This window comes from Amblyraja radiata, chromosome 41 (assembly GCF_010909765.2).
Source record: "Amblyraja radiata isolate CabotCenter1 chromosome 41, sAmbRad1.1.pri, whole genome shotgun sequence".
NCBI classification, from domain to species: Eukaryota; Metazoa; Chordata; class Chondrichthyes; order Rajiformes; family Rajidae; genus Amblyraja; species Amblyraja radiata.
Genome location: NC_045996.1, coordinates 12912235 through 12936477, shown reverse-complemented (window position 1 = coordinate 12936477; position 24243 = coordinate 12912235). Strand labels below are relative to the sequence as shown.

Sequence of the window (24243 nt, the reverse complement as noted above, 5' to 3'; positions counted from 1 at the left end):
CAACCTCGGGTAAACACAGAGGGAGAAGACTGAACTTTTTAATGCCTTCCATCTCAGTGGAAAATGCTGATATGCTGTGGGGGGGGGGGGGGGGGGGGGGTTCATGTTAAATTCTATAGTGTGTTGTGTCTTTTCTCTTTTTATTTTATACGGATGTATGGAAACCTAATTTCTTTTATGTAAAGCACTTTTTGGTTTCAACGTGAATGTGCTATACAAATAAAACTTACTTACTTGCTTACTAGTGGAATCATCCTCTCCACATCCACGCTATCGAAGGCCTCTCTCTATTCAGGCTGTGTATTGTTCGACAAGTGCACTTGAGAATTTCAAATCGGCACAGAATTCAAGTTAATGTGTGTACAACTCCTTAGTGGGACTTCTATCAATTCAGGAAATCGTAGCGTGGGAAATTGAGCTGCTAATTGAGATCGCAGAGAGATTTAAGAGAGAATATCATTCCCCTCGATAGAATGACTGCCAGCTGCTTCCCTCTCCCGTATTTGGTGCAGAACAAGGACTGAGCTCAATGAGCCCGGGTCACAAGGTCATAAGTGATAGGAGCAGAATTAGGCCATTTGGCCCATCAGGTCTACTCCACCATTCAATCATGGCTGATCTATCTCCCCCCCCCCCCCCCCCTAACCCCATTCTCCTGCCTTCTCCTGAGAGAGTGGAGCAGCTGGGCTTGTACACTCTGGAGTTTAGAAGGATGAGAGTGGATCTCATTGAAACATATAAGATTGTTAAGGGCTTGGACACGCTAGAGGCAGGAAACATGTTCCCGATGTTGGGGGAGTCCAGAACCAGGGGCCACACAGTTTAAGAATAAGGAGTAAGCCATTTAGAACGGAGACGAGGAAACACTTTTTCTCACAGAGAGTGGTGAGTCTGTGGAATTCTCTGCCTCAGAGGGCGGTGGAGGCCGGTTCTCTGGATGCTTTCAAGTGAGAGCTAGATAGGGCTCTTAAGGATAGCGGAGTCAGGGGATATGGGGAGAAGACAGGAACGGGGTACTGATTGGGGATGATCAGCCATGATCACACTGAATGTCGGTGCTGGCTCGAAGGGCCGAATGGCCTACTCCTACACCTATTGTCTGTTGTCAATTGTCTATTGCCTTCTCCCCATAACCCCGACACCCGTACTAATCAAGACTCCATCTACAGTTATTCCTGCCTTAAAAATATCCACTGACTTGGCCTCCACAGCCGTCTGAGGCAATGAATTCCACAGATTCACCACCCTCTGACTAAAGAAATTCCTCCTCAACTCCTCCCTAAAGGAACGTCCTTTAATTCTGAGGCTGTGACCTCTGGTCACGAGGAGAACAGCAGCCGTAGTCAGGATTGAACCCGGGTCCCTGGCGGTGTATAATGCCCCTGTCCCACTTAGGAAACCTGAACGGAAACCTCTGGAGACTTTGCGCCCCACCCAAGGTTTCCATGCGGTTCCCGGAGGTTGCAGGCGGTTGCAGGTGGTTGCAGGTAGTGGAAGCAGGTAGGGAGACTGACAAAAACCTCCGGGAACCGCACGGAAACCTTGGGTGGGGTGCAAAGTCTCAAGAGGTTGCCGTTCAGGTTTCCTAAGTGGGACAGGGGGCTTTAGGCAGCAACTCTACCGCTGTGCCACCATGTCTCCAATGTTAATCGTGTCTCCTCTTGTCTCAGAGTGTTGTATTTGGAATAAACCTACCCCAGGGAGCTGTAAAGACTGAACCAAACCACAACTTTAGGCCACGTGGGGGTGAATGGCTGCAGGAAACGTTAGTCGAGGCTAAGATCAGACCTGCCCTGATTCCATTGCATGGCTGGTGCTGGTGAGTCACTAGGGTCTGCTTAAGGGCTGTGTGATTTAATGCGATTGAGAGGCTATTGTTTGGGAAGGGGATTAATGTTTCATAGAACAAGAGCTTTCAAGAACCAAATGTTTATACGAAGCTATGCTTCCTGGGTTGTGTTTTTTCCTGTTTATTCCTGCAGTTGCTGAACTCTTGGTTTGCATTAGAACATTGTGGTGAATTAACTTGATGTTTAACAATGTCTAAGGGCCGGCACGGTGGCGCAGTGGTAGAGTTGCTGCCTCACGGCGCCAGAGACCCGGGTTCCATCCTGACTACGGGCGCTGTCTGTGCGGAGTTTGTACGTCCTCCCCGTGAGTTTCCTCCGAGATCTTCGATTTCCTCCCACACTCCAAAGACGTGCAGGTGTGTAGGTTAATTGGCTTGGTAAATGTAAAAATTGTCCCTAGTATGTATAGGATCGGGGATCGCTGGTCAGCGTGGGCCTGCTGGGCCGAATGGCCTGTTTCTGCGCCGTATCTCTAAACTAAACCTTCTCTCATGCTCCCCCATGTGCTCCTCCCGCTCTCCGACTCTCCCACCACCATTTGACCCAAGACTCGCATCAAAGTCGTCTTGTTGAGTCTCATTGTCTATAACTCGTTTTCACCTAGCTAACTTATCATCATTGCTTTTTTGCATAACTTTCATTCATTCATTCATCTTGCATGTGGCATGCACAGCCTAAAGTTGTAAGACAACTTGTTTCATTTGATCTTATTTGATGTGCACGCCAGGTTGATTGCATTCGTCGAAACAGGGCGGACCACTTGAAGGTTGCAATCTCCCACACGGTCTATATCACTGAAGCATGGAAAATAGGTGCAGGAGTAGGCCATTCGGCCCTTCGAGCCAGCACGGCCTTTCAATATGATCATGGTTGATCATCCAAAAACAGTAGCTCGTTCAAGTCAAGTCAAGTTTATTCGTCACATACACTTACGAGATGTGCAGTGAAATGAATAGTGGCGATGCTGGTGGTTTGTGCAAAAAAACCCCTAAAAAACAGAATGGAACAGAATCACATATTACATATTTGTGGGAGGAAAAAAAAGAAGAAAAAACAGCAATTATAAAAAGACACCACACAACAGTGAATAGGTACAATAAGTTAGTCCCTGGTGAGACAGGAGTTTACAGTCCTAATGGCCACTGGGAAGAAACTGCTTCTCATCCTCTGTAGGACGACAGATGGCACAATGGGCTAAGTGTTCGGCTGGCAACCGGAAGGTAGCCGGTTCGAATCCCGCTTGGAGTGCATACTGTCGTTGTGTCCTTGGGCAAGACACTTCACCCACCTTTGCCTGTGTGTGAATGTGTGTGAGTGATTGGTGGTGGTCGGAGGGGCCGTAGGCGCAGATTGGCAGCCACGCTTCTGTCAGTCTGCCCCAGGGCAGCTGTGGCTACAGAAGTAGCTTACCACCACCGAATGTGACTGAGGAGTGAATGAATAATGCGATGTAAAGCGCCTTGAGTATTAGAAAGGCGCTATATAAATCCCATCCATTATTATTATTATTATCCTCTCTGTTTTCACAGCATGGCAACGGAGGCGTTTGCATGACCTGCTTTCTCCACATTCGTTCCTGCTTTCTCCCCATAATCCCTTGATTCCGTTGAAGGGTCTCGACCCAAAAGGTCACCCATTCCTTCTCTCCAGAGATGCTGCCTGACCCGCTGAGTTACTCCAGCGTTTTGTGTCTAACCTGGTCCATAATGCATGGGATCGCCTGGTGGCCTATTGCTGTTCTCTCCTCCCCACTGTCCCATTCCCACACAGATAGTCTCTCCAGTCCAACCCTACAGCTGTTTGCCCCAAATGGAAGAAAAATCGCTTCAGAACCAAACATGGTGAGCTATTAATAATAACGAAGATTCCTCGAAGACTCCAGTGACCGCAAACTCTGGCAACGGTTCAATGCTCATTTATCTCCAATTAATTATTCTGGTTGCGAAGAATCCAAGTGGAAGGAGCAGAAACTAGTTATTCAGCCCCTCAAGGCCTGAGGAAGGGGCCCGACTCAAAACGCCACCGATCCATGTTCTCCAGAGATGCTGCCTGACCCGCTGAGTTACTCCAGCACTCTGTGCTTTTTTAAATTCAGCCCCTCTCATCCATTGTCTGAAGAGGCTGAGACTGAATTCAGTCAGAGGGTGGTGAATCTGTGGAATTCATTGCCATATAAGGCCATGGAGGCCACCAATGGATATTTTTAAGGTGGAGATTGACGGATTAGTGATTAATAAGGGTGTCAGGGGTTAGGTGGGGGAAGGCAGGAGAATGGGGTTAAGAGGGAAAGATAAATCAGCCATGCTTGAATGGCAGAGTTCTTGATGGGCCAAATCTACTCCTATCACTTATGAACGTACGTAGGGTCCAGACCCAAAACGTCACCTGTTCCTTTTCTCCGGAGATGCTGCCTGACCTGCTGAGTTACTCCAGCACTTTTGGCTCCATCTCCGGTGTAAACCAGCATCTGCAGTTCCTTCCTATTCAAAACCAGTCTCCTCTTCCATGGCCAGAGTGAGTCCCACCACAAATTGGAGGAGCAGCACCTCATATTTCGCTTGGGTAGTTACACCCCAGCGGTACGAACATTGACTTTCTCCAATTTCAGGTAGTCCCTGCTTTCTCCCTCCTTCCCCTCCCCTTCCCAGCTCTCCCACAGCCCACTGTCTCCGCCTCTTAATTTCTTCTTCCCGACCCCCCAATCCCACATCAGTCTGAAGAAGGGTCTCGACCCGAAACCCATCGCTTCCATAGATGCTGCCTCACCCACTGAGTTTCTCCAGAACTCTCTGCCACAGAAGGTAGTTGAGGCCACAGTTCATTGGCTATATTTAAGAGGGAGTTAGATGTGGCCCTTGTGGCTAAAGGGATCAGGGGGTATGGAGAGAAGGCAGGTACAGGATACCGAGTTGGATGATCAGCCATGATCATATTGAATGGCGGTGCAGGCTCGAAGGGCTGAATGGCCTACTCCTGCACCTATTTTCTATGTTTCTATGTTTTTGTTTACCATAAGGGATTCAGGGAGACATGGGGAATAAGGTGGATAAGGACCAGGATCAGTTGTATTCCAAGGGTTATGGGGAGAAGGCAAGAGAATATAGTTGAGAGGGAAAGATAGATCAGCCGCTATTGAATGACAGAGACTTGATGGGCCGAATGGCCTAATTCTGCTCCTATCGCTTATGAACTGAATGAAGAGGCTGAACTGAAGTCTGAGTTGCCTCCGCTTGCTGTAAATCCTTGTGTCTTCATTACCTCCCGACAATCTGTCACGGAACAAGACCCGAGACCTTTTAGTGGTGAGATCTCCATCACTGCCTTCAGTCGATTAATAATTCATCTCCTACAGCTGGTGCCTTTTGTCTAGAGGAGCTTCTGGCGTTTCATCAGAAGGAGCTCGGGCTGACTGACCCAGCGTCCGGGAGACACAGATATCACAGATTCAACTCTTTAGTCTCACATGTAGCTAGCCACTGTGAAATTCTTTGTTTTTGCGTAAAAACCTGGTAAAATCACACAACAGCCCAGAGTCAAAGATAGACACAGAAGGCTGGAGTAACAAAGTTAATTCCCGGGATGGCAGGACTGTCATATGCTGAGAGAATGGAGCGGCTGGGCTTGTACACTCTGGAGTTTAGAAGGATGAGAGGGTATCTTATTGAAACATATAAGATTATTAAGGGTTTGGACATGCTAGAGGCAGGAAACATGTTCCCGACGTTGGGGGAGTCCAGAACCAGGGGCCACACACAGTTTAAGAAGGGGTAAGCCATTTAGAACGGAGACGAGGAAACACTTTTTCACACAGAGAGTGGTGAGTCTGTGGAATTCTCTGCCTCAGAGGGCGGTGGAGGCCGGTTCTCTGGATACTTTCAAGAGAGAGCTAGATAGGGCTCTTAAAGATAGCGGAGTCAGGGGATATGGGGAGAAGGCAGGAACGGGGTACTGATTGGGGATGATCAGCCATGATCACATTGAATGGCGGTGCTGGCTCGAAGGGCCGATTGGCCTACTCCTGCACCTGTTGTCTATTGTAACTCAGCGGGTCAGACAGCATCTCTGGAGAAAAGGAATAGGTGACGTTTTGGGTTGAGACCCTTCAACGTCGCCTATTCCTTCTTTCCAGAGACGTGCTGAGTTACTCCAGCTTGGGGGGGGGGGGGGGGGGGGGGGGGGAGGCGTGGGGGCTGCTAAGAACAAAGAGGGTCCATCAGGACCATAATTAATACTTCAGTAACTTTGCCAGCTCACTATACGTGGCGACTCTGTGTATTTTGGGCACTGTATTTCACTGTACCTAGGTACCTGTGAACATAAAGTGTCATTGAATACTCTAACGACCGAGGATTTAACAAGATTCGAATCAATTGTTCTGCTTTTGTTTGGTATTTAGTTACTACAGCCTATATTTCCCGGCCCAGGAGGATGTAACTCCTTCACCCACAACCCACTTCTGCAGAGACTGCTCAGTACAACTGAATCCCACGAGAAGCAGAAATATTAGGTCGGCACGGTGGCGCAGCGGTAGAGTTGTTGCCTTTTACAACTCCAGAGACCCAGGTTCGATCCTGACTACGGGCGCTGTCTGTACGGAGTTTGTACGTTCTCCCTGTGACCTGCGTGGGTTTTCTCCGAGATCTTCGGTTTTCTCCCACAGTTCTTCTTCTTCTTGCGTATGGTGTGCACAGCCTAAAATTGTAGGACAATTTGTTCTATTTGATCTTATTTGACTGTGCACGCCGGGTTGATTGCATTAGTCAAAACAGGGCGGACCACGTGAAGGTTGCAATCTTCCACCCCTCCCACTCTCCAAGGACGTACAGATTAGTAAGTTAATTGGCTTGGTGTAAATGTAAATAATTGTAACCTCTGATACCCGTACTAATCAAGAATCTGTCAACCTCACCCTTAGAAATATCCATTGACAACCTCCACAGCCATCTCTGGCAATGAATTCCACAGATTCACCACTCTCTGGCTAAAGACATTCCTCCTCATCTCCTTCCTAAAGGAACGTCCTTTTATTCTGAGCCTATGACCTCTGGTTCTAGACTCTCCCACCAGTGGAAACATACTCTCCACATCCACTCTATCCAGGCGTTTCACTATTCGGTAAGTTTCAATGAGGTGTCCTCTCATCCTCCTAAACTCCAGCGAGTAAAACGCCGTCAAACGCTCATCATATGTTAACCTAATTATTCATTGGGATCATTCTCGTAAACCTCCTCTGGACCCTCGCCAATGCCAGCACGCCCTTCCTCAGTGTTAGGGCCCAGAACTGCTCACAATACTCCAAATGCGGTCTGACCAGTGCCTTGTAAAGGCTCAGCGTTACATCTCAGACCACTTCCAAGTTGCATTTGTGGTGGCCAATCCCTCTCCCTGTGATGGCCCCTGTAGTTACAGCTTCAATCTCATAATAATAATAATAATGGATGGGATTTATATAGCGCCTTTCTAATACTCAAGGCGCTTTACATCGCATTATTCATTCACTCCTCAGTCACACTCGGTGGTGGTAAGCTACTTCTGTAGCCACAGCTGCCCTGGGGCAGACTGACGGAAGCGTGGCTGCCAATCTGCGCCTACGGCCCCTCCGACCACCACCAATCACTCACACACTTTCACACACAGGCAAAGGTGGGTGAAGTGTCTTGCCCAAGGACACAACGACAGTATGCACTCCAAGCGGGATTCGAACCGGCTACCTTCCGGTTGCCAGCCGAACACTTAGCCCATTGTGCCATCTGTCGTCCATACTGCTATGCATGCTATGGAATCCATCAGTTGCACACGCATCTGTTGTCTCCGTGCAGTATCCTTTGAACACTGCATACTCAAGAGGCAGAATCACTAAATCTCCATTCCCTCATCACAGGGTAAAATCACCACAGTCTTAGATTCTTTTTTTACTTTATTTTAGAGATATATAGTGCGGAAACAGGCCCTACAGCCCACCGAGCAGGGACCACCCCGTATATTAGCACTATTGTACACACTAGGGGCAATTTTACTGTTTTACCAAAGCCAATTAACCTGTACGTCTTTGGAATGTGGGGGGAAACTGGCGCACCCGGAGAAAACCCACACGATCACAGGTACTAGGTACTATACACACAGCACCCGTAGTCAGGATCGAACCTGGGTCTTTGGCATTGTGAGACAGGCAACTCTACCGCTGTTACACAAAATTGCTGGAGGAACTCAGCGGGTGCAGCAGCATCTATGGAGCGAAGGAAATAGGCGACGTTTCGGGCCGAAACTCTACCGCTGTGCCACCCAAGCTCTCACCCTATCTAAACCAATTGCATGACAAGTCTTAAAAATAAATCAACTGTTAGTTAGATCATCAAAATAATATAAAGAACTTATACTTAAATTCTGGAAGAACGCACCTATACCAACAATAAATATGTGGATTTCAAATATGTTTGAAACATTACACCTGGAAGATACGAGACTCCTCCTTGCAGGCAAATCAGACCACTTCCAAAAGACGTGGTCTGCATTTATCGACTTACTACAAGAATAAGGTGCATCAGTACTTCAAAAAAGGAATGGTGTCATGATCTGGTAAGGGGGTAGGAAAAATATGAAGTTGGTATATCCCTTTTGCGCGGTTTTTATAATAGAGCCATAGTTTCTTTTTTTTTCCCCTTTTTCCTTCTTTCTTTTCTAGGGTCCATTTCTTAATTATTTTCTCTAACTAATTGTGTGTTTTTAAAATTTTTTTTTTTAATTGATCACTCTTTAACACGAACACAACTTTCTCTACTGTCTTTATTTCTATTTTTCCTTAAAGCTTAAAAAATGAAGGGGTACAATAAATGTAATAAGATATATCTGGCTTGTACTACTGTAATTTACTGTACTTCTAATAAATAAAAATATATATTTTAAAATAAATAAATAAATAATATAAAGATGCTGCTTCAAAATTCAATTAATTCAATTCTTAGCTCAACTTTTAAAGCAGCCCTTTCGCACCTCCTGGATGTTCTATCAGGAACTGCAAGGATTTTTAAAAATCCACACTTCCTGTAGCTCCTTTCATAGCCCATTTGGGATGTTGCAGAGTACTTTGCAGCAAGAGAAATATCCTGAGATATTGAAATGTGATAAGGACTTTGATAAGTCCTAGCTGGCTCCGTCCTAGGGGTGGATTAGAGTTCACTGGAGATGGTCTCGGAGGGGAGGATGCTTCTAAAATTGCAGAGCATCTTGGACAATACATCTTAATAACCCACTGGTCCTCCAAAATATTCCAAATGGAATTTAAACTGGAGGTGATGGAGGGAGGATTTAAGCCAGAAAGGGTTTTTGGGAAGAAAGAGCTACCTTCAATTTAGTTGTATCTGGTTGTGTAACTATGGTAGGGTGAAAATTATTCCATGCTTTAATTGTGCGGGGGAAGAACGAATTGCTGTACACATCTGTCTTGGTAGCTGGGATCACAAATTGAATCGAATGCCCTCGTCTGCTCCTAATTGGTTTGGGTTTGGTGTCGGTCTTGAGGAGCACCTTCAGCAAGACTGGTTCCACCAAGATACAGCACAGAATGCCACAGGAGAACCTCCCCCCCCCCCTGTGGCTATCAAACTGTACAAATCCTCCCCCTTCTGTGGGGGGGGGGGGGGGGGAGGGTTAGACTGACTCCCCTTCCCCCTTCTAGGAGTGACCAGGGTGGTGTGGGTCTCTTAATGATGCTGGCTGCCCATTTGAGGCAGTGAATCTTGTAGATCTCTTCGATGGTGGGGACGGCCAGTACTCGTGGTGGACCAGGCAGTGTTCACCACTTCTTGCAATCTTCTTTGCTCCTGGGTGTTTTGTGTTGCTGTACCAGGCTATGATGCAAGTCATGAAAATCTTGGCTCGACTTTTAAAGCAGGTCTCTGGCCCCTCCTGGAGGCTGTGTCAGGAAACTGCAATGATTATTGGTTAATATAAAATCTTGAACTCCTGTAGCTCGTCATAAACAGGACGCACGTTGAAGGCGAGAGGGAAAGATTTAATAGGATCATGAAAAGGCAAGTGGAGAGTATTCTACCATACTCTTCATAGGTGTTGGAAAGGCTATGGGGTACCAAAAGGTGTGTTACTCATGTCACTCTCTACCTAGCCCTTTGTTCCAGATCCTCATCACAGCCTTAAGCTCAAAGTGCTTAAATCCAGGAGAGGTTAGACATTGAGGAGACCCGGTAAAACTGAAAACACTACCATACTTGGGGTCATACCTTCCACATGGGTGGATGGCTGGCTTAAGCGGCAGGGCAGCACGGTGTCGCAGCGGTAGAGTTGCTGCCTCACCTCGCTAGAGACCCTGGTTCGATCCTGATCATGGATGGCGTCTGTACATTCTCCCCATGACCTGCGTGGGCTTTCTCCCACACTCCAAAGACCTACAGGTTTGTAGGTTAATTGACTTAGGTGAGATTGTAAATTGTCCCTGGTGTAGGAAAATGTTAGTGTGCGGGGATCGCTAGTGGGCATGGACTCGGTGGGCTGAAGGGCCTGTTTCACCAAATTAAAAAAAACCCAGTAGTGGTTGATCGTGCGTTAGCAAGGAGGTTGGATCCGCTGCTGAAGAAGGCATTCCCTGCCCGTTATGTGGGGTTAAAATCACTTCTCACCTTCCAGCCCATTCATGCATACTGTCTAGGGCCTAGGCATTACAGAATCGCAGGTGGAATTGTATAACTATCCAGTTTCTGACTGGAATGACATCCATTGATGAAGCAGCTCAGGTTTGCACCAAGGACATGGCCCTGAGGAATTCTAAAGTGAGACCCTAAGTCGAGGACAATTCATGTCCAACCAAACATGTCTTCCTTTGACAGAGGTCACGATTCCAACTATTGCTGTGAGATCCGTCCGATACCCATTATTTTCAGGTGTGCACAAGCTCCTTGATGACAATAAAAGAACGAGGAAAGATGGAAAAGACTAGGCTTGTATTCACTGGAGTTTAGAAGGATGAAGGGGAGATCTTATAGAAACATATAACATTATAAAAGGACTGGACAAGCTAGATGCAGGAAAAAGGTTCCCAATGTTGGGAGAGTCCAGAACCAGGGGCCAGTCTTAGAATAAATTCACCACCCTCTGACTAAAGAAATTCCTCCTCATCTGCTTCCTAAAAGAACATCCTTCATTATTTAATCAACCAGATTTCTGTGTTGAGATTGTGTTGGTGAAATTTGCAAATACTATCACTGAATCTGTAGAAAACAAACACTTTACTTTCAGACTTTTCCACATACAGAACACGGATTAATCAGAAGACAAAAGTAAAATAAATATACATGAAAAAACAAGTGCCATAAAAGAGTTACAGTAGTCTCTGATAAATACACAACTATTTGAGATACAGTGAGATGTACAAAATATCACATATTTAAAATTTTACATCATTTACAATAAACTTGTAGAGGAAGAAAAATTTATTTTTGTTTAGAAAGGAAAAAAAATAAATCGCACTGGCTGGCCAGTGGTGAATTATACCCCGATCCACTGTGCAAAACAAGACCCTAGTTACACAATTTCCAAAGACTTGCATTGATTTTGTTTGAACTGCATGTAATGTTTTTTTTAATTTTTTTAAACCAGTCATAATTCAGAATTATTTTGCTTTCGGTCGGCAGTGATAGAGATAGGGATTGAGTATCTTAGGTTTCTGGTTGGGGATGAGGGCGTGAAGTCATGTGGAGGGAGAAAGAGAAAAACAAACAAATCCAAGTTGCAATGGCAGTCTGTCAAACAGTTTTACCGCAAAACTAAGAACGTTACAATAAAATATCTGAACATCGCTCCCAACTTTAATGTTGCAGATTCAGGAATTTAAAAAAAATAAAATCCGTGGGTGCTGTTTCATAACTAAACTCACCTGAATAATGATAGATTCTCATTGTTCCAAAACCAAGCCCATCTGATTTTGGAGAAAGGGAAAGAGTACATCGACTATTCTTGCAATTACCTGCAGTGTGGAGAATTGGACTAGATCCCCTGTTATTTGGACGGAACGTATGGGACTTCATTAAAAAAATTTGAATGATTTGCAACAAGAGCACTTTGGACTGCATGCAACCAATATCAATCACTGAACAAAATTCTTTCCACCACATTCATGCCGGCCACCATTTAAGTAATCACAGGACATTTTTTTTTTTAACCAGTACATGTTTAGGTGCAGAACAGGGACCATGGTACCGAGTACCAATAAAAAATATACACTGGAAGTTCGTATTTATGCTTCAGCCAGATAGGTGACTGTAGACAAGTGCCCATTGTTGATGGCACATCTTACGCCCAAAGCAAAAATTAGGGCAGGCGGTAATTCGGGGTAGTACTGATCCACAAAGGGTGTTTGTGCCAGTTATTACTTGTTTACCGCAGGCTGCCTGGCAGTACGAAGGAAGATTTGAGAAGGGGCAAGCAACACGGGTTCAATCCTGAAAAGTTTGCACCTCGGATCTTTATAAAATGAGGTTCCTCGCACAATACTCAGATGCTTTAAGGAGGATGGCACCAATATCATCGACAAAAACCCCCCCAAAAACGGTCACTTAATGGGTCCATTCAAAAACAAGGGGAGTCGAGAAGGTGGACATTTACAATGACCTCCCTGGATCGTGACCAGGGCTCAGATTTCAGTTATAATAAAATGATGAGTGTGATTTTTGAGAACCTGGCACCCAAACTGCATTGATAGATTGTTGGCGACTACTGTTTTTACTAATGCGGACTGAATTTTTTTTGGTGGGGGAAAAAAAAAAAAAAAAATCAAGAAATTTACCAACTAGTTCCTTTTCTTTTCTGAGCCATTATTTGAGATTTCATTGATGGCTGTTACGAAACGTATGAAACCCAGCTCATCGTCAAGAGAAATCTGGTAATAATACAGGTAATAAATTATCAGGATTAAAAATATAAATCGAATCCTTAACCCCTAGAGTTAAGTGTTCAACATTTCATTCTCTTTTCAAAAGTCCAAGGCAATCTAGAATATCCTGCTTGCAAACAAAACACACTTGTGACCAGAGATTCTGGAGTTGTGACCTTGGCTGCTTGTAATATTAACCTAACCCTGCGCACATGGAAGATAATGCCAGACTCGTGAGTGTTAAAAATAAATCTCCTTCCATATGCACATTTGGATGAAGAGTCCACACTCAACAATGCTCCAACATTCAGTTCTCAATACACAGACTATCAGTTAAAACAAAACAAAAACGGAAGGAAAACTGACAGCGGCCAATGTTCAGGTATATTGTCGAGGGGAATTTAGTTGCAATATTGAGTTGTAAAAAGTTCAGGTTTTAAGCTGAAGGCGTGTGACTGTACAGTAGGAATGTCCAAAGCAAGGTTCACGAGGCCCAGGCAATTTAGGCTTGTTTGCACGTGTTGTTTGCCAGTTTACCTTGCTTGGATCGTGTGGAACTGGAGGTTTGAGAAGTTGGTTCTTGCCAACTGACAGGCAAATCCTAAATAGGTAGCAGCAACTCATTGAGGTAAAAGCAAAGAATTCTCCAGCGTGAAGGAATCACCCAAAACATCCCCTGAAGCCCAAAAGCTTTATAGACATTCCCGTTGTACAGAATTCAGTACTGAATGTAATAGAACGGTTCTTAGCACACCCATTACAACATAAATGATCTGAAATATATTTAAACTTTGAACTGTATCTGTTATGTAAGTTTTTTGCTTCCTAGGTTGCTACATGGCTCGATTATATTTGTTAAATGCCTCATGAAGGAAATGTTAGTCCGGAAATAGACAAAAGGTAATATCATCTTGATGCGTTTTGTTCACATTTATATAAATAACTGGATGGCTACACTTGCTCATTTTGCTTAGCTTGCAATATAATAAAATACTCTTAATGCGTTCCTGCTGCCCAAATACTTTGTTCTTGAAGATTACTATGCCATGACTACAAGTAGATACTCGGTATCTTTCCGACAAGCAGGGCCTGGACATTTGACTGTGAAGGGAAAGCCAATGGTGTACATCATAGCAAGGCTGATCATGTTTTCCCCTAAGTTCACGAGTGCTTTCCTCAGCTGGAATCAGCTAAAGGGAATCCTAATGCCAAGTGGAGATCCATTGCAGAAGCCCAAATGGATAACTGAGATAAAAGGACTGAGCACAAGAACCTCTTCTTGAATGGACCACTGTGGGCTCCACCGTCCCTTTTTTGCACATCTTTCTTTCATTTGCTCAATGTGTCGCCCATATCTTCCGTTCCCGTTTCCCCCCGACTCTCAGTCTGAAGAAGGGTTTCGACCCGATTCCTTTTCTCCAGAGATGCTGCCTGACCCGCTGAGTTACTCCAGTTTTTGTGTGTCCAACCTCTTCATTTGCATGCCTCACGATATCACTTCACCACTAAACCAGAATGTACTAAATACTTTTGTAGGCTAATGCCGGGATTGCAGTTATAGTATTTTAATGCAGCTTGGTTGCTGATTTACAAGATGCACAAGTCATCGATGTGCGGTACCTCACAATCAAGCCAGCATAGCATTCAAAGCCCATGCATGACCAAGTAACTCCCACTCTCCTTCTAAACTGCATTCTTCACATCCTCACAAACCTCTATCCCTAACCACTCGAACTGCAATCATCTTGATTAGAACATTTTCCACTAACCCTGCCCTCCCTTTGAACAGCTTCACCCAATGTTCCCTACTCACCCTACGATCTATATTCATTCAATACACACAAACATCTCACTTGGACCGGCATTCATTTGAGGTCCACACATTCTCGTCTGGTCCCTGCAAGTGGATGGGTAATAAAACCAGCTGTACCCACAACTGCAGCGATCTGCATTGACTGGGGATTAAAACGAGAACATTCCCAGCCGATAGGGTTCCGCTACAAATAGAGATTCAGAGGAAGACAAGGTATTAACCGTACAAATAAAATAATAATCCCAATTGGATACCACATAATCTATTACCGTCTAAGCCCAAGAAAGCCATTGGCAATTAAAACACGAGAGGATGCCTCTTGGTGTTACTGTCCCTGTGTATTTACATTCACAATAGTACTCGCTATTAAACATTGGTTATCATATCTCATGTAGGAATCACCGATTTTAAAAACTTACTAGCTATGGGTTGGTGTTATATGAATGCATGATGCTCAATTAATATATTCTTCTTGAAACAGTTGACTGAAGCATTGAACTTGTTATTTAACTACGTGATTTGTTATGTATAAAGATATTAATAAGGCATGAAGAAAATGTTGCCATTATTTACCCAGTGCAATTCAAAGTATTTTCTTTCCCTTTTCCCTCCTCTTCTGAAGGCATGCTCATATTGAGGTAAGAGTTCCACTAGCAGCCGTCACCCACGTGTAAGCCTGCAAAGCGAGTGTTGGCAGGCTATTTCACTGCGGAAGAGCATTGGAATTAGAAGCACCTAGTCTCTCAACCCCAGCACAAAATGGTTTGTCAGACTTGGATCAGGAATCACGGTCCTGGTATTTCTGTTCAATGACCCACAGTCATGCTGACGAGATATTGAGCTATTAACAACCTCACTTCCTCACCCACCGAATGTGTAAATATTCTTAGAATATGGGGAGGTGAAGGGCAAATGTGTATCGACAGTTGTAACCAAGTGTATCATGGTCAACTATCTTATTAAATTGAGATTAGTTCGGTATATGTGATTTGCTTGCTGTCAATGTTAACGGCAGTTAGGGAGGTAGGGCCAGATCAGGAAACAATTTCTTTCCTTGAAGAATTTTAGTGAATCAGATGTGCTGAAATAAAGATTGAAGAATCAGATTGTTATAATCCAGTAGCTTCTATGGTTACAATTACTTTTATGAATTGTTTTAACATTCCAGAATCCTCAGCGGTCGTGGTAAGATTTGCGTTTAAGTCTCTGGACTTAGTCCTTTGCATTTTCATAATTATATCCACAACAGCATGCCTTATGGAAGTGAAGTTGGCATTTCTTATGTCACGAACAAATAGGAAATGTTTCGTTGTTTGCCATGGGGGTGCTAGAAAGGCAGAGAGTGAAAGTGAATCCCTTGAAGAAATGGACATATGGGGTTCCTGAAGAGAGAAAGCAAGATGGAACAAGTGTTCTGGAAGCTCTTCTGAGTGACTTAACATTGAATTGGCCCAAGCTGGCCAGAATTTTTTTTTTGTGTGTTTCTATCAAGAACGCTAGATTCAAACAGCTGGGCTTAAACCTGCATTCTGAGTGAAAGACATCAGTGGCAACGTGACTAGTCTAAGCCGAAAAAATAATGATCGAGATATGCAAAAATATAAAGGGAATGGTCAGAAATTGCTCCAGATTGCTGAAGTGCTGGTAATTGGAGAATCAAGCTCTATTTTTAAAGCAGTGCTGTGTCACATTTTGCGGACAATATCATTGCAAGCTGAAATCTGAAGAAGCAGCACAGCATGCGGTGCCCATGACCTGTAAAGACATTGTGGCAGGCATTTCCTTGCTTGCACTTCGCTTATATAAGGATTTCAGTGTAACAATTTTCTCACTGAAATGAAAGCCCCATTGGGTGGAGAGTCGGTCAAATTTTCTGCATAACACTCACCACACTGCGGCAGACGTTATATTAACACCATTATTCCACGGAGGGTTCCCACTGTGCCTGCAAGATCTTTGGAGATGCTCCACAGCAAATTTCATTTGTTTAAATCCAGAATCGTGCACATACACTGTCGTGTCATTTTTTACATTATTTTTCTGAGGGGTTATCCCCAATGCCAGGCTCCTGTGTGCCATTTCTCTTGCTCATTGGAATGCTGAGGTCTACGCCACTCTTGGTAAATGGCCACATCTCTTGAGCAAGCCTTGGTAGTGATGCCTGCAAAGACGTACAGGTTTGTAGGTTAATAGGCTTGGTAAATGTAAAAATTGTCCCTGGTGGGTGTAGGATAGTGTTAATGTGCGTGGATCGCTGGTCGGCGCGGACATGGCGAAGCGCTGTATCTCTAAACTAAACTAACTCCTGGTATAATTTGCGGGACATGAAAAATGATAAAAGCTATCTGTTTATCTCATTATTTTCATGTTAGTACAACAGCTGGAAATTATTTGCTCCATAAAGAAACACCTTTGTGCTTAAGTTAGTAATTTAACGACAAATCTGTGCAAACAAAATTCCCATGCTGGTTACCAATACTTCCTTATTGCCACAACTTAAGTGATGTTAGCCATCATAGGAATTTTCCCTATTAAGAGAACTAGAATCCATCATTAAGACTTCAGATGTTAAATTACTCCTTGCTGGGACATGCAGAACAACTTGGTCACAGGCTTAATCTCTGATCTCTGCAGAGTTTGCCAACTTAAACACACTTAACCAAGGCAGAGAAGTAATCAACAAACCAAAAGGATGCTGAACTGTGCTAAGATCAGAAGTAGTCATGGCTAAATTGCTCTCGGCAGCATTAAACAAGACATTCAAGCATGGGGACAATGCCAAAAAGAGCCACAAGGCGAGATATTAATGGCCTGAGTAATGGGGAAGCGCTAAACAAGTGCAGAGCTTTTAGTCTTCAAAGGATTCGTTAACAGAGCGAGCTGAAATGGTATGGAACACGGTAAATCAGAAATACTTGCTTTACAATTAAATGCTCAGAGACAGACAAACAGGAACATTATTTAGCAAAATCTACCCCATTGTGTTAACAGAGTACATTCAAGACCGTCGGACTAAGTGATCCTCAGATGAGGGGATGGGTGGTCACAAACCACCCAGGTTGTACACTACTACCTTTGTATTCTTGTATGCCCATGGCAGGGGACAATGGTCCTCTCCTGGGTATGCCCTCACAGAATTCCCAGAATTTGTGAAGAGGGCAGAGAAAAATAAAGATATTCTCTGTGTCAATGATATATTGGTACTTAATGGAAAACTGTCTGGGGAAAGGAAAATAACTATCGAGGTACCAGGCTGTATTAAAAAAGTAGTCCAACTGTTTAAAAAAATAATTTAGCAAAGCACAAAACCTCGTCTTGCACCTTTTTTTATGGTTTGACCCAGACCTCTGCTATACTTGCTACTAATTTCACACAGCCCACTAGTGGCTACCCATACAAAATTTACCATTTTTCTTTCTAAAAGTTTTAAACTTTTACATGTTCTATAGAAAGTTCCGTGAACATAAGCCCAGAAAAGGTTTAAACGCAAACCCTGAGCTTAGTTGAGAAAAGAGTGGATAGGGCACAACCCAGGACTGTGAATTTAAAGGCTGGAGGCAAATCATCTTCATTCACCAATTCAAGGCAACCATTCGAAGAGAAACGTGGGATCAACCCTTGTAGATGAGCAGAAACCAGTCTGTAAAAGGAAGAGGGAAAGAAATGTAAATTGGAAGGAAAGATTAACTAGAGACTTATTATATACGTCCATGCACCTGTTTAACTATCAGCCATAAGATGGCAGAAGTGAGCTATTCAAACTGTGCAATTTATATAGAGCGCGGAACAGGCACTTCAGCCCACTGAAACCGCGCCGACCAGCGATCCCCGCATATTAACATAGAAAATAGGTGCAGGAGTAGGCCATTCGGCCCTTCGAGCCTGCACCGCCATTCAATATGATCGGGGGGGAGAGTGCAGTGGAGAGATAAGTTTTTTTGGCCTTCCATCACAGCAATGTGATGGATGTTTATGTAAATTATGTTGTGTCTTGGGTCTATTTGTTTGTAATGTATGGCTGCAGAAACGACATTTCGTTTGGACCTCAAGGGGTCCAAATGACAATAAATTGAATTGTATTGTATGATCATGGCTGATCATCCAACTCAGTATCCTGTACCTGCCTTCTCTCTATACCCCCTGATCCCTTTAGCCACAAGGGCCACATCTAACTCCCTCTTAAATATAGCCAATGAACTGGCCTCAACTACCTTCTGTGGCAGAGAATTCCACAGATTCACCACTCTCTGTGTGAAAAATGTTTTTCTCATCTCGGTCCTAAAAGACTTCCCCCTTATCCTTAAACTGTGACCCCTTGATCTGGACTTCCCCAACATCAGGAATAATCTTCTGCCCAACACATACTAGGGACAAGTTTACATTGATACTAATCCAATTTACCTACAAACCTGCACGTCTTTGGAGTGTGGGAGGAAACCAAAGTTCTCAGAGAAAATCCACGCAGGTCAAGGGGAGAACGTACAAACTCCGCACAGACAAGCACCCGTAGTCAGGATTGAACCGGGGTCTCTGGCGCTGTGAGGCAGTAGCTCTACTGCTAGGCCACCATGCCACCCTAACTTTCAACCATAAGGTGGCAGAAGTGGGCCATTCAAACTGTGTACACTGGGCTAGTCAAACATTTTCTGAAGCTACAAAATATTATCATCATTTCTTTTGTTTTTTCACCTTTTGTGGCAGGGCTAGATTTTACTGGGAAATCAGACCTATGTTGTTGAAGTCTTGGTAACTTGCCAAGTTTGAATTTAACCATTTTCAGCAATTAATGTATTGTGAGAGCCTTGTTAGGAAAGATCTTTTTCTCTATAATGCAATTGAAAAAAATCATTAAAGGGAAAATGAGAGGTTCCTTTCACCCAAAGAATATCCAAGAGGCAGTGCAGTTATATAGACTAAATGTCCTACAAAGCAGCAAAGGTCAGATTAACCCAAGCAGTTCGTTCTTGGCCAGCATGAACATAGGCCAGTTGACCTCCTGGTGTAATGATCAATTCTATGACCAAAACAAACAATTTGTGTGCAAGTTCATGAGAGGAATAGATCAGGTACATGCACAGTCTTTTGCCCAGAATAGGTGAATCAAGAACCAGAGAACATAGGGTTAAGGTGAAGAGGGAAAGATCTAATCAGAACACAGGGGTAATTTTTTAACGTGAGGGGCAGTGAGTATATGTGCCAGAGGAGGTAGTCGAGGCAGGTACTATCATCACAGTTAAGATACATTTGTTCAGGTACATGGATAGGATAGATTTAGTGGGTTATGTGCCAAGTGCAGGGAGGTGGGACAAGTGTGGATGGGGGCAAGTTGGTCGGCATGGGCAAGTTGGATCGAAGGGCCTGCTTCTACACTGTATGACTATTAAAACGAGGGCAATTTGGGCCAAAGGGCCTATTTTCATGCTGTGTGACTCTATGACTAATCACGCTGTGTCTTGCAAGGGTGAAAAGTAATGGCCCAGAAGACAAATGCAATCTGTCTGAACCTGCTTAAGATAGCACGGTCGGCATGTCAGGCTGCGTCGACTTGAGAGGCAGGTTATTGCTTGATTATCATTGCCGATCCTACTCTTGACCTCATCCACAAGAGAGTGGCAAGCAAACGGTCGCAGGAAATTGGGCAACCTCTCAACGTTAGGTAGTTGTGCAATTCAATCATCAAGAGTAATTATCCCGCCAATTAAACTAAACCTTCTACTATTTTACCATATTGCACAAATGCAGGGTACCAATGCTACCCCAATCATCCCTCACAGTGAATCAACTAGGAGGGGTCTCGACCCGAAACGTCACCCATTCCTTCTCTCCAGAGATGCTGCCTGTCCCGCTGAGTTACTCCAGCATTTTGTGTCTACATTACAAAGTGCTTTTCCACCATAATACACTAACGCTCACCTGCTCAGAGGAATGAGACCAGGGAGGCTAAGGTCTGTCATACAAACACTTTAGCGAGGGCGTCTGCTCCAGCGCTAGCAATGTACGCTTTGCTTGGGTGGAAGGTGACATCGTGGATTGCTTCATCATACTTCTTCCGGTGTGCCGTAATTTCCTGAACGCAGGTCTTATTGTCTAGGTTCCAGAGACGTATCGAGCAGTCATGGCCTGTGCAATCAAGTACATTCGGGAATTTAAACCTGCAAAATTGATATTAGTATCCACCCCAAATAATTTGCTGAGTGCCCACCAATGTCCATGATGTTGCAAGGTGCTTCACAGCTAATGAAATACAGTCCCTGTTATTATGGAGGCAAGTTTACAGTCAATTTTCCCATTGAAAGATCCCACAAAACAGCATTGAGAAAAATGACCACTTTTGAATTGGGATAGTTGGCTATAAATCTCCCAAGCCTTCCAATATCATGGCTGATCATCTACTTCAAATCTTTTTTCTTGATTTAGCTCAGGAATCCTCAATTCTCTTAATACCCCAAACCCTATTGATCCCTGGCTTGGATTTACTCATCCACTGAGTATCTACAAGGTCAGTTTAAGCACCAAAAACGTGTAACATTCTGACTGAAATAATTCCTGCGCCTATCCTATATCCTGGAACTATAATCAAGATTCTAGACTCTCCAGCCAGGGAAAACCATCTCTTCGACAAGGTTAATAAATCCATGTTAGCACTGAGAGAAGCTCACGGTTCTTAAATCAGTACTGTCTGGAGTAAATGGGGCTCTGTTTAACAATTCATCCAGATGAGAGTGAAGCAATCGTTGTGCACAATCCCTTTGATTTGACTCTGTGGCAAGTTTTTCCAACCGAGCCACGTGTTTATTGTAGCTGTAAATTAATAACACAGCTCTTTAAATCCAAAATTCTTCCATTTTCCCACATTTCAATAGACAATAGGTGCAGGAGTAGGCCATTCGGTCCTTCGAGCCTGCACCGCCATTCAATGTGATCATGGCTGATCATCCACAATCAGTATTCCGTTCCTGCCTTCTCCCCAGATCCCCTGACTCCGCTATCTTTAAGAGCTTTATCTAACTCTCTTGAAAGCATCCAGAGAACCGGCCTCCATCGCCCTCTGATGCAGAGAATTCCACAGACTCACAACTGTGTGAAAAAGCATTTCGTCATTTCCCTTCTTTTTTGAAATTACCAATGGATATCTATCAGCTACAAAACAGAGTGTATCTTCACACGTAATAAAACATTTAATGTATTCACCTTCTAGCGGTTGGCAGGTTTATCATTTCCATTTTCTAAATGGAATTGGCAAGGGATCAGAAACAAAGACCCATAAAGTCACTAATCCACATAGTAATCAGAAGTGATAATAGACCAATGGGATCTAAATGAAAGGTCCCGACCCGAAACATCGCCCATCCTTTTTCTCCAGAGATGCTGTCTGACCTGCTGAGTTACCTCAGCACTTTGTGTCTATCTTTGACAATAGACCAAATTAGTTCAAATTACTCCATTACACTAGCACCCCTGTTCCGTTATTTTCTCTGGTCTACTCTCAATAGAGGAGTGGGAGGTTGTTGAAAGTCTACCTCACCGAGACAATCTTCCTTGTTGCAGAGCTTGTACATTTTTTAATCCCCACTTCCCCCGTGGCTGTAACACTATATTCTGCACTCTGCTTACTTTCTATTTTGCATGACCGGTTATACTTGTGTAGTAAGATAGTACAATAATCAATTAAAATCAACACCAATCGTTACTTTTGTTCCTCCCCAATATCAAGCAACACATGCAAAATAAATGTATATAGCCATTTATCTCATTGTCATTCATGTGATGCTGTGGCATGAATACCAGCAGATGTTTTCTAACAAGTGAACATCCATCAAGAGAAGTCCACTTAATAGGCTGGGAAATATTTTGTGATGTCTTGATGTTTGATAAATTTAATCTTGTTGTACAGAACATGACTCAATAAAAAGTACAAATCGTCAGGCAATGGATTAAGATTAAAAGTGGTGTGTGGGCACTTACTTCCAGACATCAGGAAAACTCCATTGGGATCTACTGCAAGAGAAGTGACGGCATCCAAGTGAGCCACCATTGAATGGATCATTTTCCCTAAAAAAGTAAATTGAGGAATGTCACAGACAAGAATGAGGCAAGTATATCGCAGCCAGGGACGACAGATGGCACAATGGGCTAAGTGTTCGGCTGGCAACCGGAAGGTAGCCGGTTCGAATCCCGCTTGGAGTGCATACTGTCGTTGTGTCCTTGGGCAAGACACTTCACCCACCTTTGCCTGTGTGTGAATGTGTGTGAGTGGTTGGTGGTGGTCGGAGGGGCCGTAGGCGCAGATTGGCAGCCACGCTTCCGTCAGTCTGCCCCAGGGCAGCTGTGGCTACAGAAGTAGCTTACCACCACCGAGTGTGAATGAGGAGTGAATGAATAATGCGACGTAAAGCGCCTTGAGTATTAGAAAGGCGCTATATAAATCCCATCCATTATTATTATTATTATCCAGCCGACTCCATTATGCTCTTGGTCACTTATCACCCAACCTCTTCCTAAATCCACTCTGCATCTCAACAGCGTTTTCTGATTTGTTTTTTTCCTTTCCCAAGATAAGCCACTCTCAATTAACTGGTGTGTGTGTGTGTGTGTGTGTGTGTGTGTGTGTGTGTGTGTGTGTGTGTGAGCGCGCATATATTTGTATACATATATATTCACAAATCACACACAGTGTCCCAAACATTTTGGAGGGCACTGTGCGTAACTCTGTTAGAAACCCTTTTTATTTTTTTTACCTGTTTTGTTATCAAAAAAGCGAATACATCTGTCATCGTGTGCAGTGATGGTGACTGGCAGTTTGGGATGGGAAACAATCCGGTTAATCTGATTAGCAGCTGAGAAAGGAGAGAGAATGAAAGCATGTTATCCGGACATTATCTTATTTTATTTTTAGACACCCAGAAGAGCATTCGGCTTATTGGATCCACTCCAACTCTAAGGGGAGTAATCCGATTAGTTTCAGTTACAGACAGATTATATCAGCAGATTACAAAGGTCAAAAATGTCTGCTTATTTATCCCAGGCACCCAGAGTTATTGTCTAAATTGAATGCATTATATCCCAACAATATAATCAAAACCTGCAGATGCAGGAAATCTGAAATATAGATGGAAAATACTGAAAATGCTCAGCAGGCAAGGCAGCTTCTGTGGAGAGAGAAACAGTTAATGTTTCAGGTCTTGTCTGTTGATTTTATCCAGTATTTTGTATTTATTACGCAACTTCAAATGGTTATCATCTCGGTATTAAAGAAGCAGCATCAATGGGTATAATTTCTGGAATGAATTGGGTGGATGGAATGGAAAGATACAGCATGGATTTAGGCCCTTTGGCCCACCGAGTCCATACCGACCATCGATCACTTGTTCGCACTAGTTGTGTTTTCCCACTCTCTCACCGGCTTGTTACACAGTAGTTGCAATTTACAAATGGCAATTAACCTACAAACCCACATTCTTTGGGATGTGGGAGGAAACCGGAGCACCCAGAGAAAACCCACAGAATCACAGGGAAAACATACTAACTCCACACAGACAGACAGTCCCCAAGGTCAGGATTGAACCTGGGTCTCTGGTGTAGTGAGGCAGCGGCTCTACCAGCTGTGCCGCCCTGGTACAGGATTTAGTTTAGTTTAGAGATACAGCGCGGAAACAGGCCCTTCGGCCCACCGGGTCCACGCTGACCAGCGATCCCCG

General features: G+C 44.0%; 1 protein-coding gene across 3 annotated transcripts in view; it reads right to left on the bottom strand.

The window, feature by feature from the left end:
* Nucleotides 1-2279: 2279 nt before the first annotated feature.
* Nucleotides 2280-24243, bottom strand: part of strn4 (striatin 4) — a 61760-nt gene continuing 39796 nt past the window's right edge. For 2 of the 3 annotated variants that reach the window (XM_033014547.1, XM_033014548.1), the window contains exons 15-18: nt 23284-23382; nt 22511-22597; nt 20459-20665; nt 11073-18185 (exon numbers count right to left, since the gene is read on the bottom strand). In XM_033014547.1, coding sequence (XP_032870438.1) covers nt 20496-20665; nt 22511-22597; nt 23284-23382 — 356 coding nt within the window. In that variant the 3' untranslated portion in view covers nt 11073-18185; nt 20459-20495. Of the gene's footprint in view, nt 2334-11072; nt 18186-20458; nt 20666-22510; nt 22598-23283; nt 23383-24243 lie in introns of those variants that run through there. The other variant, XR_004410353.1, reaches the window with a different exon arrangement.